General features: G+C 38.5%; 1 protein-coding gene across 2 annotated transcripts in view; it reads left to right on the top strand.

Annotated features, from left to right (window-relative positions):
- The window catches only part of CAPN7 (calpain 7), a 39,805-nt gene that overhangs the window by 22,112 nt on the left and 5,482 nt on the right, over positions 1–12,211 (top strand). Inside the window, exons 13-17 of one of the 2 annotated variants that reach the window (XM_045856756.1) lie at positions 4,039–4,183; positions 4,325–4,424; positions 6,156–6,291; positions 6,862–6,937; positions 10,797–10,942. In XM_045856756.1, coding sequence (XP_045712712.1) covers positions 4,039–4,183; positions 4,325–4,424; positions 6,156–6,291; positions 6,862–6,937; positions 10,797–10,942 — 603 coding nt within the window. The remainder of the gene's footprint in view (positions 1–4,038; positions 4,184–4,324; positions 4,425–6,155; positions 6,292–6,861; positions 6,938–10,796; positions 10,943–12,211) is intronic. The other variant, XM_045856758.1, reaches the window with a different exon arrangement.

Raw genomic sequence — 12,211 nt, 5'->3', positions numbered from 1 at the left:
TTAGGTATTTATATTCATTAGTTTTATGTTATTGTTCTTGTCTGAGATACTTCCTTAGTTCTGACTTCTATTTTAAAATATTTCCACATTGATGTTATTCAGGAACCTCTTTTGTGCATCTAGAACTCATCTTTGACTAAAACTGCTCCCAGTCTTCTGTCATCCATCACTTTCCTCACCTACAAGATTTTACTGATACTTGGGTGAAAATATTTTCCCATTTGCTTCTTTTAAGTATATTTTATTGATTATGCTGTTGCAGTTATCTCATTTTTTCTCCCCTTTATTTCTCTCTGCCCTGCAACCCCCCTCCCACCAACATTCTGACCCCTCCCCCCCCAGTTCATGTCCATAGGTCGTACATGTAACTTCTTTGGCTTTTCCTTTTCCTATACTATGCTTAACCTCCCCCTGTCTATTTTGTACCTACCATTTATGCTGCTTATTCCTTGTACCTTTCCCCCTTTCCCTGCTGATAACCCTCCACGTGATCTTCATTTCTGTGATTCTGTTCCTGTTCTAGTTGTTTGCTTAGTTTGTTTTTGTTTTAGGTTCAGTTGTTGATAGTTGTGAGTTGTCATTTTACTGTTCATAGTTTTGAATTTCTTTTTCTTAGATAAGTCCCTTTAACATTTCATATAATAAGGGCTTGGTGATAATGAACTCCTTTAACTTGACCTTCTGTGGGAAGCACTTTATCTGCTCTCCCATTCTAAATTATGGCTTTGCTGGATAAAGTAATCTTGGATATAGGTCCTTGTCTTTCATGACTTTGAATACTTTTTTCCAGCCCCTTTTTGCCTGCAAGGTTTTTGAGAAATCAGCTAATAGTCTTATGGGAACTCCTTTATAGGTAACTGTCTCCTTTTGCTGCTTCTAGGATTCTCTCCTTATCTTTAATCTTGAGTAATGTACTTATGATATGCCTTGGTGTGTGTTTCCTTGGGTCCTATTTCTTTGGGATTATTTGAGCTTCCTGGACTTCCTGGAAGTCTGTTTTCTTTGCCAGATTGGGGAAGTTCTCCATTATTTTTTCAAATAAGTTTGCAATTCCTTGCTCTTTTCTCCTTCTGGCATCCCTATGATTCAGGTGTTGGAATGTTTAAAGGTGTCCCAGAGGTTCCTAAGCCTCTCCTCATTTTTCTGAATTCTTGTTTCTTCATTCTGTTCTGGTTGAATGTTTATTTCTTCCTTCTGGTCCACACTGTTGATTTGAGTCCCAGTTTCCTTCCCTTCACTGTTGGTTCCCTGTAGATTTTTTTTTATTTCACATTTCCCTTTATTTGGGTACTCTTTACTTTTTCCTCTATTTTGTGACCATACTCAGTCATTTCTGTGAGCATCTTAATTACCAGTGTTTTGAACTCTGTATCTGATAGGTTGGCTGTCTCCTCGTTACTTACTTGTTTTTCTAGAGTTTTGATCTGTTATTTCATTTGGGTCATATTTCTTTGTCTCGGGGCACCTGTACATTGTAAGGGTCAGAGCCTTAGTTATTCTTCAGGGCAGGGCAACTCGCATCACTGCATTGTGATGCTGTCTGTGGTAGAAGGGCCCGAGAGGAAACAATGCCACTTGCTCAGCCCTCAGCTGGTTTTCAGTCACTTCCCCTGCTCCCCACATGCAAATTGGGCCCTTCTGATGCCGATTCCTGGTGGGTGGGTTTGTGTACGTTCTAGTACCCCATGGGCCCCTCCAACAAACTCTCCTGTGAGGCTAGGAGTTTCTCCTGCTGCCTTATCCCCCATAGATTTTTTCAGTCACAGGTTTTTGAGGTTTTATTTCCTAACGCTGGAACCCTGGATTGCCCAGTCTGTCCTGCTCCCAGTTGTTCCTCCCAGTTTATCTGCATACAAATGTGGGACCACCCGCTGCCACCTCGCCTGCTGTGTGTTCCAGCCACCTTGCCATGAGTCTTCTCTGCCCTGACTGCCCATCTCCACCCCTCCTACAAGTCTGAATGAATGTTACTTCTTTAATTCCTTGGTTGTCAGACTTCCATAAAGTTCTATTATCTGGCAGTTCTGGTTGTTGTTGTTGTTATTGTTTTTAATTTGTTCTTGTCCTCTTGGTTGAGGGAGGAGGCAAAGTGTATCCACTTACACCTCCATTTGGCCAGAAGTCTCCCGTTTGCTTCTAATCTTTTGCATATTTTAGTCTTCACAACCCTCCTTTGAGGATCTCGTCTTTTTTGTCTCCTGTTTGAGGCAATGTTCCACAGTCTGTGGTGAAGGTATATCTGTTTCAAGACAAGACATGGCTTCCCAATGGATTTCTGAACCTCCCCTACACTTTTCCTTTACTGACACTCGGAAATAACTTTGGGAGTGGGATGTTTCATAATAGAACAGATTCTTTTAGTTTTCTAGTACATGTTTTCCTATTCAAGTCTGTCTGAATTGCTGGTTCTCCATCCAAACAAAATCTGCAGCCAAATCTTAGTGTTCTTGAATGTCCATGATGCCTGGGACCTGCTTCTGAAAAGCTTAGCAGCAATTTCATCTCCTTTTTAAAGAAGCAACAGAGTCCCGAAATAGGGCAGATTCCCTGCTCATGTAGAACTAGGTGTTATGAAAAGAAAGAATTAGAGTACAGTGTCTGTTAGCTGAGGTGTAGGGGTGAGGCACAAGTGGTGTAGAATCAGTAGAGAAAAGAAATTGTATTAATGAAGATTCTAGGGAATACAGTGCAAGACATGAGTCTTGCATATGTCCACAACTCACATCTCTCCCAGGCCACAATTTGCCACATTTAAAATAGCAAAGAATGTGTGTTTTTTTTTAAGTTCCCCAAACAGTTATATTTATGATATCATTAAGAAAAAGAGTATAATTTCTTAAGTTGATTGCTTGAAATAAGATAAATACTCCTAGATTTATAAGCTCTTGTTTTTCTGAATCAGTATTATCAGTTCTGTAGACACACCCAGTATTTATTAAGCACTTACAATAAACTTAACACTCATGTTCAGGGGAGACTTAGGAAAAAGATAATCATGTTATTGTTTCAAGGAGTTTACCATCTCATTGGAGAGACAAGACTGCTACATTTTCACCAGTAGGAAGTAATACTAAGATACGATATTACTGGTTTTAAATTAATGTGATACAGGTTGTTAGCACTATAAAGTGTATAGAGGAGAGGTAGTTATTAAAAGAAGGAAATTAAGTGCTAGATATTTTGCATGTATTACTTCATCTAATCCTCACAACAGTCTTCTAGGAGATATTTTCATCCTCATTTTGTGACATATGAGGAAACAAGTGTCAAATAGGATAAATGACCAAAGCAAGGCCCCTAGAGCTGATGGATAGTAAAGCTGGGATTTGGTCCTGCTTCATTCTGACGCCCAAGTTCACGTCCTCTCTTTTCTTCACTGTTTCAGTCTTCACAGAGACAGATCAGGGATGAAGAAGCTGAAGATGATCTGAAAGGAAGGCAGCTAAAAGGGATCGGAGAGGGCCTCCCAGGAAAGGCAAACAACATGAACAAATGCCTCAGAGGTGGAATCGAATAGGAATTATTGATGGGCTTGTGAGAGGAAAGTCTGCTAGAGCTGAAGTTGTGTGGGCTGTGAACACAGTGGGGCCAGTGTAGGACAGACTCTGAAAGAACAGGAAGTCCCTGGTGCTCCGAGGCAGCACTGCCCAGCAGGACTTCCTGCGGTTACGGAAACGCCCTTTGTGCTCTACAGCACACTAGCTACCAGCTGCACGTGGTCCTTGAGTGCTTGAAATGTGCCTGCTGTTACTAAAGAACTGATTTTTAAATTCTATTTAATTTTATTTTAATTAACCACATGTGGTTAATGACAGTCATACGAACAGCATAGTTCTAGTGATCATTAGCCATTTACAGTTTTCGATCAGATGTGTAATATGGTGAAAGTGTTAATTAAAGAATAATAATTGCAAATTGATTTGGAAAGAAGAAAGTTAAGTATTCAAAGTGCATCCTGCCTTAAAAAATGATATAGCTAATAAAAATATTGCTAAAAACTGTTTTGCAACTTTGTTATCTCCTGTTTATTTTCAATAGGGACTGCGATTTATTCAGTTGAAAAATCCTTGGAGTCATTTACGTTGGAAAGGAAGGTATAGTGAAAATGATGTAAAAAACTGGACCCCAGAGTTGCAAAAATACTTAAACTTTGATCCTCGAACAGCTCAAAAAATAGACAATGGTAAATATATCTTTTTGCAATTTTAATACTATTTGATCTTTAAATAAATAGCATGCTTTAGCAACATGAAATGTGTGTAACTGACCTAAGTCGCTTATCATTAAGACATTTTTTAGATTGATAAAGATGTCTAATTTTTAGGAATATTTTGGATTTCATGGGATGATCTCTGCCAGTATTATGATGTGATTTATTTGAGTTGGAATCCAGGTCTTTTTAAAGAGTCAACATGTATTCACAGGTAACTTCTTTGCATATTTCAGAATATGCTTTATAGTAGTCTCCACTTTCTTTGTTTAAAATGAAACAATTTAGGAACACTAGTACTTTCTTTTTTTGTCGTGCCTACAGATGATTCATGTAATAGTTTTCTTTTTTTTATTTTTAAAATTGTTGTTCAATTACCATTGTCCCCATTTTTCCCCTTTACTCTTCCCTGCCCTACCCACCCCCACCTCCCACATTCAGTCCCCCTCCCCTGTTGTCTCTGTCCAGGGGTCCTTTATACATGTTCCTTGGCTTGACCCTTCCCCTTCTATCCCCTGTTATCCCCTCCTCCATCTCCTCTGGTCACTGTCTGTTTGTTCTTTATTTCCATGTCTTTGGTTCTATTTTGACTGGTGGTTTGTTTTGTTGATTAGGTTCCAGTTAAAGGTGAGATCATATAGTATTTGTCTTTCACTGCCTGGCTTATTTCACTTAGCATAATACTCTCCAGTTCCATCCATGCTGTCGTGAAGGGTAGGAGTTCTTTCTTTCTGCTGTGTAGTAGTATTGCACTGTGTAAATGTACCACAGTTTTTTTGGTCCACTTATTTACTGATGGGCACTTAGGCTGTTTCTAGCACTTGGCTACTGTAAATAATGCTGCTATGAACATTGGGGTGCATAGGTTCTTTTGAATTGGTGTTTGAGGATTCTTAGGGCATAATCCCAGTAGTGGAATTGCCAAGTCAAAAGGCAGTTCCATTTTTAGTTGTCTGAGTAAATGCCATACTGTTTTTCCATAGTGGTTGTACCAGTCTGCAATCCCAATGGTGCACTAGGGTTCTCTTTTCTCCGCATCCTCTCCAACACTTGTTGTGTGTTGATGTGTTTGCGATGGCCATTCTCACTGGTATGAAGTAGTATCTCATTGTGGTTTTACTTTGCATCTCTCTGATGGCTAGCGATGCTGAGCATCTTTTCATGTATCTCTGGGCCCTCTGTATGTCCACTTTGGAGAAGTGTCTGTTCAGGTCCTTTGCTCATTTTTTAATTGGGTTGTTTGTCTTCCTGGAGTGAAGTCATGTGAGTTCTTTATGTATTTTGGAGATCAAACAAACCCTTGTCCGAAGTATTATTGGCAAATACATTTTCCCATATCATTGGTTCCCTTTTCATTTTGCTGATGTTTTCTTTAGCCATGCAGAAGCTTTTTATTTTGATAAGATCCCTTTTGTTTATTCTTTCTTTTATGTCCCTTGCTCTAGGGGACATACCAGTGAAAATAGTGCTGTGTGGAGTATCTGAGATTTTCCTGCCTATGTTCTCCACTATGACTTTTATGGTGTCACAACTTATATTTAAGTCTTTTATCCACCTTGAATTTATTTTTGTGTATGATGTAAGTTGGTGGTTGAGTTTCATTTTTTTTGCATGTAGCTGTGCAGCTCTCCCAACACCATTTGTTGAAGAGACTAGTTTTACTCCATTTTATGCTCCTGCCCTCTTTGTCGAATATTAATTGACCATAGAAGCTTGGGTTTATTTCTGGGCTCTGTTCTGTTCCATTGGTCCATGCGCCTGTTCTTATACCAGTACCATGTAATAGGTATTTTCTTTATAGGCTCTTGATCATGCCAAAAATTGTAAAAACAAGAAAACCTGGTAACTTAATTATATCTGAAACACGGAAATTTTTAAAATATTAATAAATTTTAGCTATATGAGAGTTTTAATTCCTTCCTTTCTTGTTGACTTCATGTTTTAGTACTTGGGATGCTAAGCAAGGACCTGTGAAAGATGCCTATAGCCTGGCCAACAATCCCCAGTACAAGTTGGAGGTGCAGTGTCCACAAGGGGGCGCTGCAGTTTGGGTTTTGCTTAGTAGACACATAACAGACAAGGTACTGACACCCTTCTTACAGAAAATTTTTTAAATATAATTAGACTGTTGTGGACAAGATACATAATTTGATTGTCAGCCTGTTTTATTTATATTGGCAGCTTGAAAATGGTATTTTCTTAAATAAATGAATATTTTCCTTTAAGGAAATTTATAATTTGTAATCATACTCTTATAAGTTTTATTCAAAAGTCATCTCTGAAGAAAAACACAAGGGACTTTATACTTTTAGGGCAGGTTTTTGTGTTTATTATATAAGCTAATTTAGATCTTAAGAATATTAACATTAAAATATGTTAAAGGGGAAGTTGGAAATTTTGAATCATTACGCTTGCTTCTGTAAAGAATCATAAAGAACTGTAACTTTAATAGCTTCAGAGTCCTTTTTTAATACATTTTTATACAATATGGTCAATCTGTTGAAATGACAGTTTAATCCAGAAAAACAATGTTATTAGTAGCACTAAGGAGCTGAAATAAATGCTCTTAAAATTAGAATTGTTCTTTTTATCCCCCTTAAGAACATTTTGAGCCCATTTTCTTAACCACATTGGATTGTTTGTGCTTTTAGGATGATTTTGCAAATAATCGAGAATTTATCACAATGGTTGTATACAAGACCGATGGGAAAAAAGTGTATTACCCAGGTATGTTTAGTAGGAAAACATTCAAACCAAACATAAAAATTTTATTTATATAATAAGTAGAAAATGATAGGTTTTTATGTAGATAATATGCAGAAATTAATTAATAATTAATAATTATGCTTATAGACTAATAGAAACCACACAAAGAAGATGGGTATTTATGCTGCTTGTGTTTTGATTTGTTTTTAATAAAATCCTCAGGAATTTAGGAGTTCACATTGTGTTTTATTTCTAAAACTTAAGTCATCTCTTTTTTCCTCATCCAAAATTTTGTGTTTTTCCATGAACTCTTGGAGAGAATCCAGGCTCTTCACCATGGCATGTAATTCTGGCCGTAGCCTTCCTGTCCCCTCTTCCCAACACGCCCTCTTCTCACAGTGCTCTCAGCAAAGCACTGACTACGCCAGAACACGTCGTGCCCTGTGCCCGTCTTTTCTCACGGTTCCTCCCACCAGGAATCTCTCTTCTCCCTGCCCTCTGCCCCCAGACGTCCTTGCCCCACTTCTGCACAGTGAGCACACTCGAGACCCAGCTGATATGTTCCCTCTCTGATAGCCATCTGCCCAGCCCAGTGAACCTTCCCCTCTGCAGGGCTTCCGAGGCAGTTAACATGCTGTATTGAAACCATTTGGTTTTGCAGTCAAAAAACCTTTATCACTAAGTTATAGAAACTGTTAGTTTATGTTGTACTCAGGGAGACAGATAAGCAGAAAAAGAAAATTAATGAGACAGGCATGTAAAGAAACAAATAGAGTGATGCATTAGTGACTAGTTACTTGCTTCAGTTAGGCTATGGAAGTGGTCTTTAAGAAGGGGTAAGAGGAACTCTCAATGACAAAAATGAATCAATTATGGAAATCAGAGAGAAAAAGCATTACAAGCAGAGGGAACAGCAAGTGCTAGGGCTGTAAAATGAGAAAAGGATGGGTATTTTTCTGGAACGGAGGAAAGGCCAGTAGGCCTGGGGAGGTGTGGTACCAGAAGTGGTCAGAAAGGTATGCAGGCTCAGATCACATGAGGTCTGTAAGCCACGGCAAATGGTTTAGATATGGTTCCAAGTGTGACTTTTTTAAAAAGCATTCTTTCTAGAATATATTGGTGGAGACAAAAAATACAAGTAGAAAAACCAATTAGGCAATTTAGTGAGAAATGATGGTTTGAACTTTGGGTGGTAGGAGGAATGGACAGATTCGTGTTTCGGGAGGATTGGCAGAGCTTGACTTGCTGTACAAAGAGTTATCAGGGATGATTCTTATTTTTGTTGATCTGAGCAGTACAACAATGTCACATTCATTGAGGTGCTTAGGTGTTGGTGGGTGGAAGGGAGCAGCTTTGTTTGGAGCAGGCAGTTGGAGTGTTGAGTGGAGTTCTGGGATGAGGTCAGGACTGTAGGTACAGATGGCATTGGAAGATCACACTGTAGAAACCACCTGTGGGGCTGTAGTTAGATGAACACCCAGGACCTGACCATTGAACTCTGACAGCCGAAGGTTAAGCAGAGGAAAAGTTACCAGAAAAGAATTTTGAGCAGAGAACCTGATGGAGTAGTAAGATTTCATATAACCCAAGAGAAGAAAACATTTCGTGAGGGACAGAGTGGACAACTACATCAGTTGTTATTTTAGAGGTGAAGTGAAATTGGGTTAGAGAAGAGGCCACTGGACTTAGCATCCAGACGGTCCCTGTTGATTCTGGCAGGAACACAGTGGAGGAGAAGTGGGCTTGAAGCCCAGCTGGAGTGGTTGGAGAGGAGACTGAAGCAGTTATTTCAAGAAGGCTGCTCAAAGAAATGGGCACTGTAAGGGGAGATGGGATCAAAAGTGGTCTTGTTGAGTTTTGTTTTGCTTAATCATAGGAAAACATTGTATTTTCCCCATTACACGGTGCCAAGGGCCAGCATTCATATTAACAGTTGGTATCCCTAGAGATTCTGCAGTGCGCATGGAAACAGCGGGCCCAGCAGGAAATGTCTGGTTAAACCAGCCACATTTTCCGTTTTCACTTGTCGGCCAATTACGCAACCAAAAAGGCACAGGTGTTGTGAATACTCATGTATTCCTAGCATTAAGGTGTTACACAGCTTTTCAATTCAAATATGTGTTACCCTTTTTGCTAGGATCTTTTCTTAACAATGCTCCCTCTTTAACACATAGTGATTTTTGTCTGTGTGAGGTACTTTCTGGTTTGTAGTGTTACTTTCATCATAGCACCCTGAGATAAACAGAACAGGGCTTATTCCCCATTTGACAGAAGAGTAAACTGAGATGTATTTATTGGGTTGGCCAAAAAGTTCATTTTGTTTGTTCCACATGGTAGCTCTGGTATGCTTAGTTGCCTTTAACTTTATTCAAAACAATTTTGTTGGATTGTATTGCGACAGTTGTCATATCAGTGTACATTTTTTAAAATCAGTAATTTTTTGCAGCCATTTTAATATTGAAGTTGGAAGAAAATATGCAACATTTTTGTATATTATGCTTTATTATTTCAAGAAAAGTAAACACTCATCTGAAACACAAAAAAAGATTTGTGCAGAGTATGGAGAGTCTTCTGTGACTGGTTGAACGTGTCAAAAGTGGCTTGTAAACTTTCTTGGTACTATTGATGTTTTGGCCAAATAAAATCCTTTGCTGTGGGGCTGTCTTATGCATTGGAAGATATTTAGCAGCACCCCTGGCCTCTACCCACTAGAAGCCAATAGTGGGAGATAGCTGACCTACTCAGAATGTTCAAATCAATAAAGTTATTGGTAAAAATGAAAAACGAGGCTTTTATGGAAAAATCTGAACGGACTTTGGCCAACCTAATAGAAAGATTAAAAACCTACCACAGATGTGCCCATTCTTTCTCTCCTAACTCTAGATCACACACTTAGAGGTGTGCTTAGAGGCATTAGAGATCGATTACCTGTTTGAATTCTTAAATGTTTAGTTTTTTAATAGATTAAATTATAAATAGTCAGTGTTCCTCAGTGAACCAGGTGACAGAGCACTGATCTGACATGGTGTGGTGGTTCGTGTGCAGGAAATGACTTTATGACATCAGCTTTGATCGACGAGACTGACAGTGTATATCGGGCAGCATTGTTTGTAATGGCAAAATATTGGAAATAATCTGAATGTTTAGATTGGATAGCTAGATGGCGGTATAGACAAAATGTGTTATAGTCATACAATAGAGTATCATATAGGCAGTTTTAAAAAGAATAAACCATATCTACGCAGACTAACATGGATTTCAGAAATATGCTGAGTGAAAAATGAACGATATGAAATAAGACATATATGATCCTTTTTTAGATAAATGCTCACAGAAGTAACATTACCCCTTCATTCTTCTTAGGGTGCGCATGCTAAAGTCTGACCAGATGCCCATAGCGTCTGTCAGAGTGGAATGCAGTGAGGCTGAGGGTGGCGCGGCTTGAAGGGACTTTGTTTTGTAAAGAACCTAATAAAGCCAAAAAAGAAAATTTGAGGGGTGGGGGACCTAGCTCTATTTTTCATTACTCTGTATCTTTTTAAAAGCTTTGTTAAAAGAAAAAAAAAGAATCTAATCCTGACTTTAAAATCTTCTGGGGAAAAAGGTAACATAGGGCAAATAGCAGGGATTGTCCTGTCCCTCACCGAATGTGTTCTGAAGGAGTATAAAAGCTTTTGCTTATTAGAAACTGTTTAATTTTAAAGTTTAAAAAATTTTAATTGTGAAGTTTATAATTTAAGTTGTAATTCTTTAGTAACATTATATTTAAAGATAGAATAAATTAAGGGGATGTCCATTTAAGTATTTTTCCTACAATCAATCATAAAACTTAAGTTCAAAAACTAAAATCTTTTCTGTAAACCTCCTGGTTTATTTGCAGCTGACCCGCCCCCATACATCGATGGGATTCGAATTAACAGCCCTCATTATTTGACTAAGATAAAGCTGACCACACCTGGGACCCATACTTTTACATTAGTGGTTTCTCAGTATGAGAAACAGAATACAATCCATTACACAGTCCGGGTAAGTAGACCAGCGTGCAGCGACAGAAGAAGGTATGCCATGTGCTCTGCTTTGTAAGTGGGATTATCTACAGAAAAAGTTTATTTCTGAAAATTATTTATGTATTTTTATGTGTATGTGTTTATTTCTATATCAATTCAATATTAAATTATTAGGGTGCTTCCTGCAAAAAATAGTGCCTTTGAAAAGTAATCTTTTTATTTTGAATAACATTCTTTTTTTTTATTTTAATCATTGTTCAAGTACAGTTTTCTCCCTTTTACCCCCCATTCCAGCCCACCCACCCAACCCTCCCCACCACCCTCCCCCTAGTTTTTGTCCATGTGTCCTTTAAATTTGTTCCTGTAAACCCTACCCATTCTCCCCTGAAATTCCCTCTTCTCTCTCTGGTCACTGTCAGTCTGTCCTCTATTTCAGTGTCTTTGGTTATATTTTGCTTGTTTCTTTGTTTTGTTGTTTTGGTTCCTGTTAAAGGTGAGATCATATGGTATTTGTCTTTCACTGCCTGGCTTGTTTCGCTTAGCATAATGCTTTCCAGTTCCATCCATGCTGTTGCAAAGGGTAGGAGCTACTTCTTTCTTTCTGCTGCATAGAATTCCATTGTGTAAATGTACCATAGTTTTTTGATCCATTCGTTTACGGATGGGCATCTAGGTTGCTTCCAGCATCTAGCTATTGTAAATTGTGCTGCTATGAACATTGGGATGCATAGGTTCTTTTGGATTGGTGTTTTAGTGTTCTTAGGATATAGTCCCAGCAGTGGAATTGCAGGGTCAAAAGGCAGATCCATTTTTAGTTTTCTGAGGAAGTTCCATACTGCTTTCCATAGTGGTTGTACCAGTCTGCAGTCCCACCAACAGTGCACTAGGGTCCCCTTTTCTCCACAACCTCTCCAACACTTGTTGTTTGTTGATTTGTTTATGATGGCCATTCTGACTGGTGTGAAGTGGTATCTCATTGTGGTTTTAATTTGCATCTGTCTGATAGCTAGTGATATTGAACATCGTTTCATGTGTCTTTGGATCTTCTGTATGTCCTCCTTGGAGAAGTGTCTATTCAAGTCCTTTGCCCATTTTTTAATTGGGTTGCTTGTCGTCTTAGAGTGCAGTCTTATAAGTTCTTTATATATTTTGGAGATTAAACCCTTGTCTGAGGTATCATTGGCAAATATGTTTTCCCATACAGTTGGTTCTCTTTATATTTTGATACTGTTTTCTTTAGCTGTGCAGAAGCTTTTAATTTTGATGAGGTCCCATTTGTTTATTCTTT

The sequence above is a fragment of the Phyllostomus hastatus genome, unplaced genomic scaffold (assembly GCF_019186645.2).
Source record: "Phyllostomus hastatus isolate PE091 unplaced genomic scaffold, TTU_PhHast_1.1 phas_scaffold_129, whole genome shotgun sequence".
NCBI classification, from domain to species: Eukaryota; Metazoa; Chordata; class Mammalia; order Chiroptera; family Phyllostomidae; genus Phyllostomus; species Phyllostomus hastatus.
The sequence above is the reverse complement of the archived record's forward strand: the minus strand, read 5'-3'. Positions and strand labels throughout refer to the sequence as shown.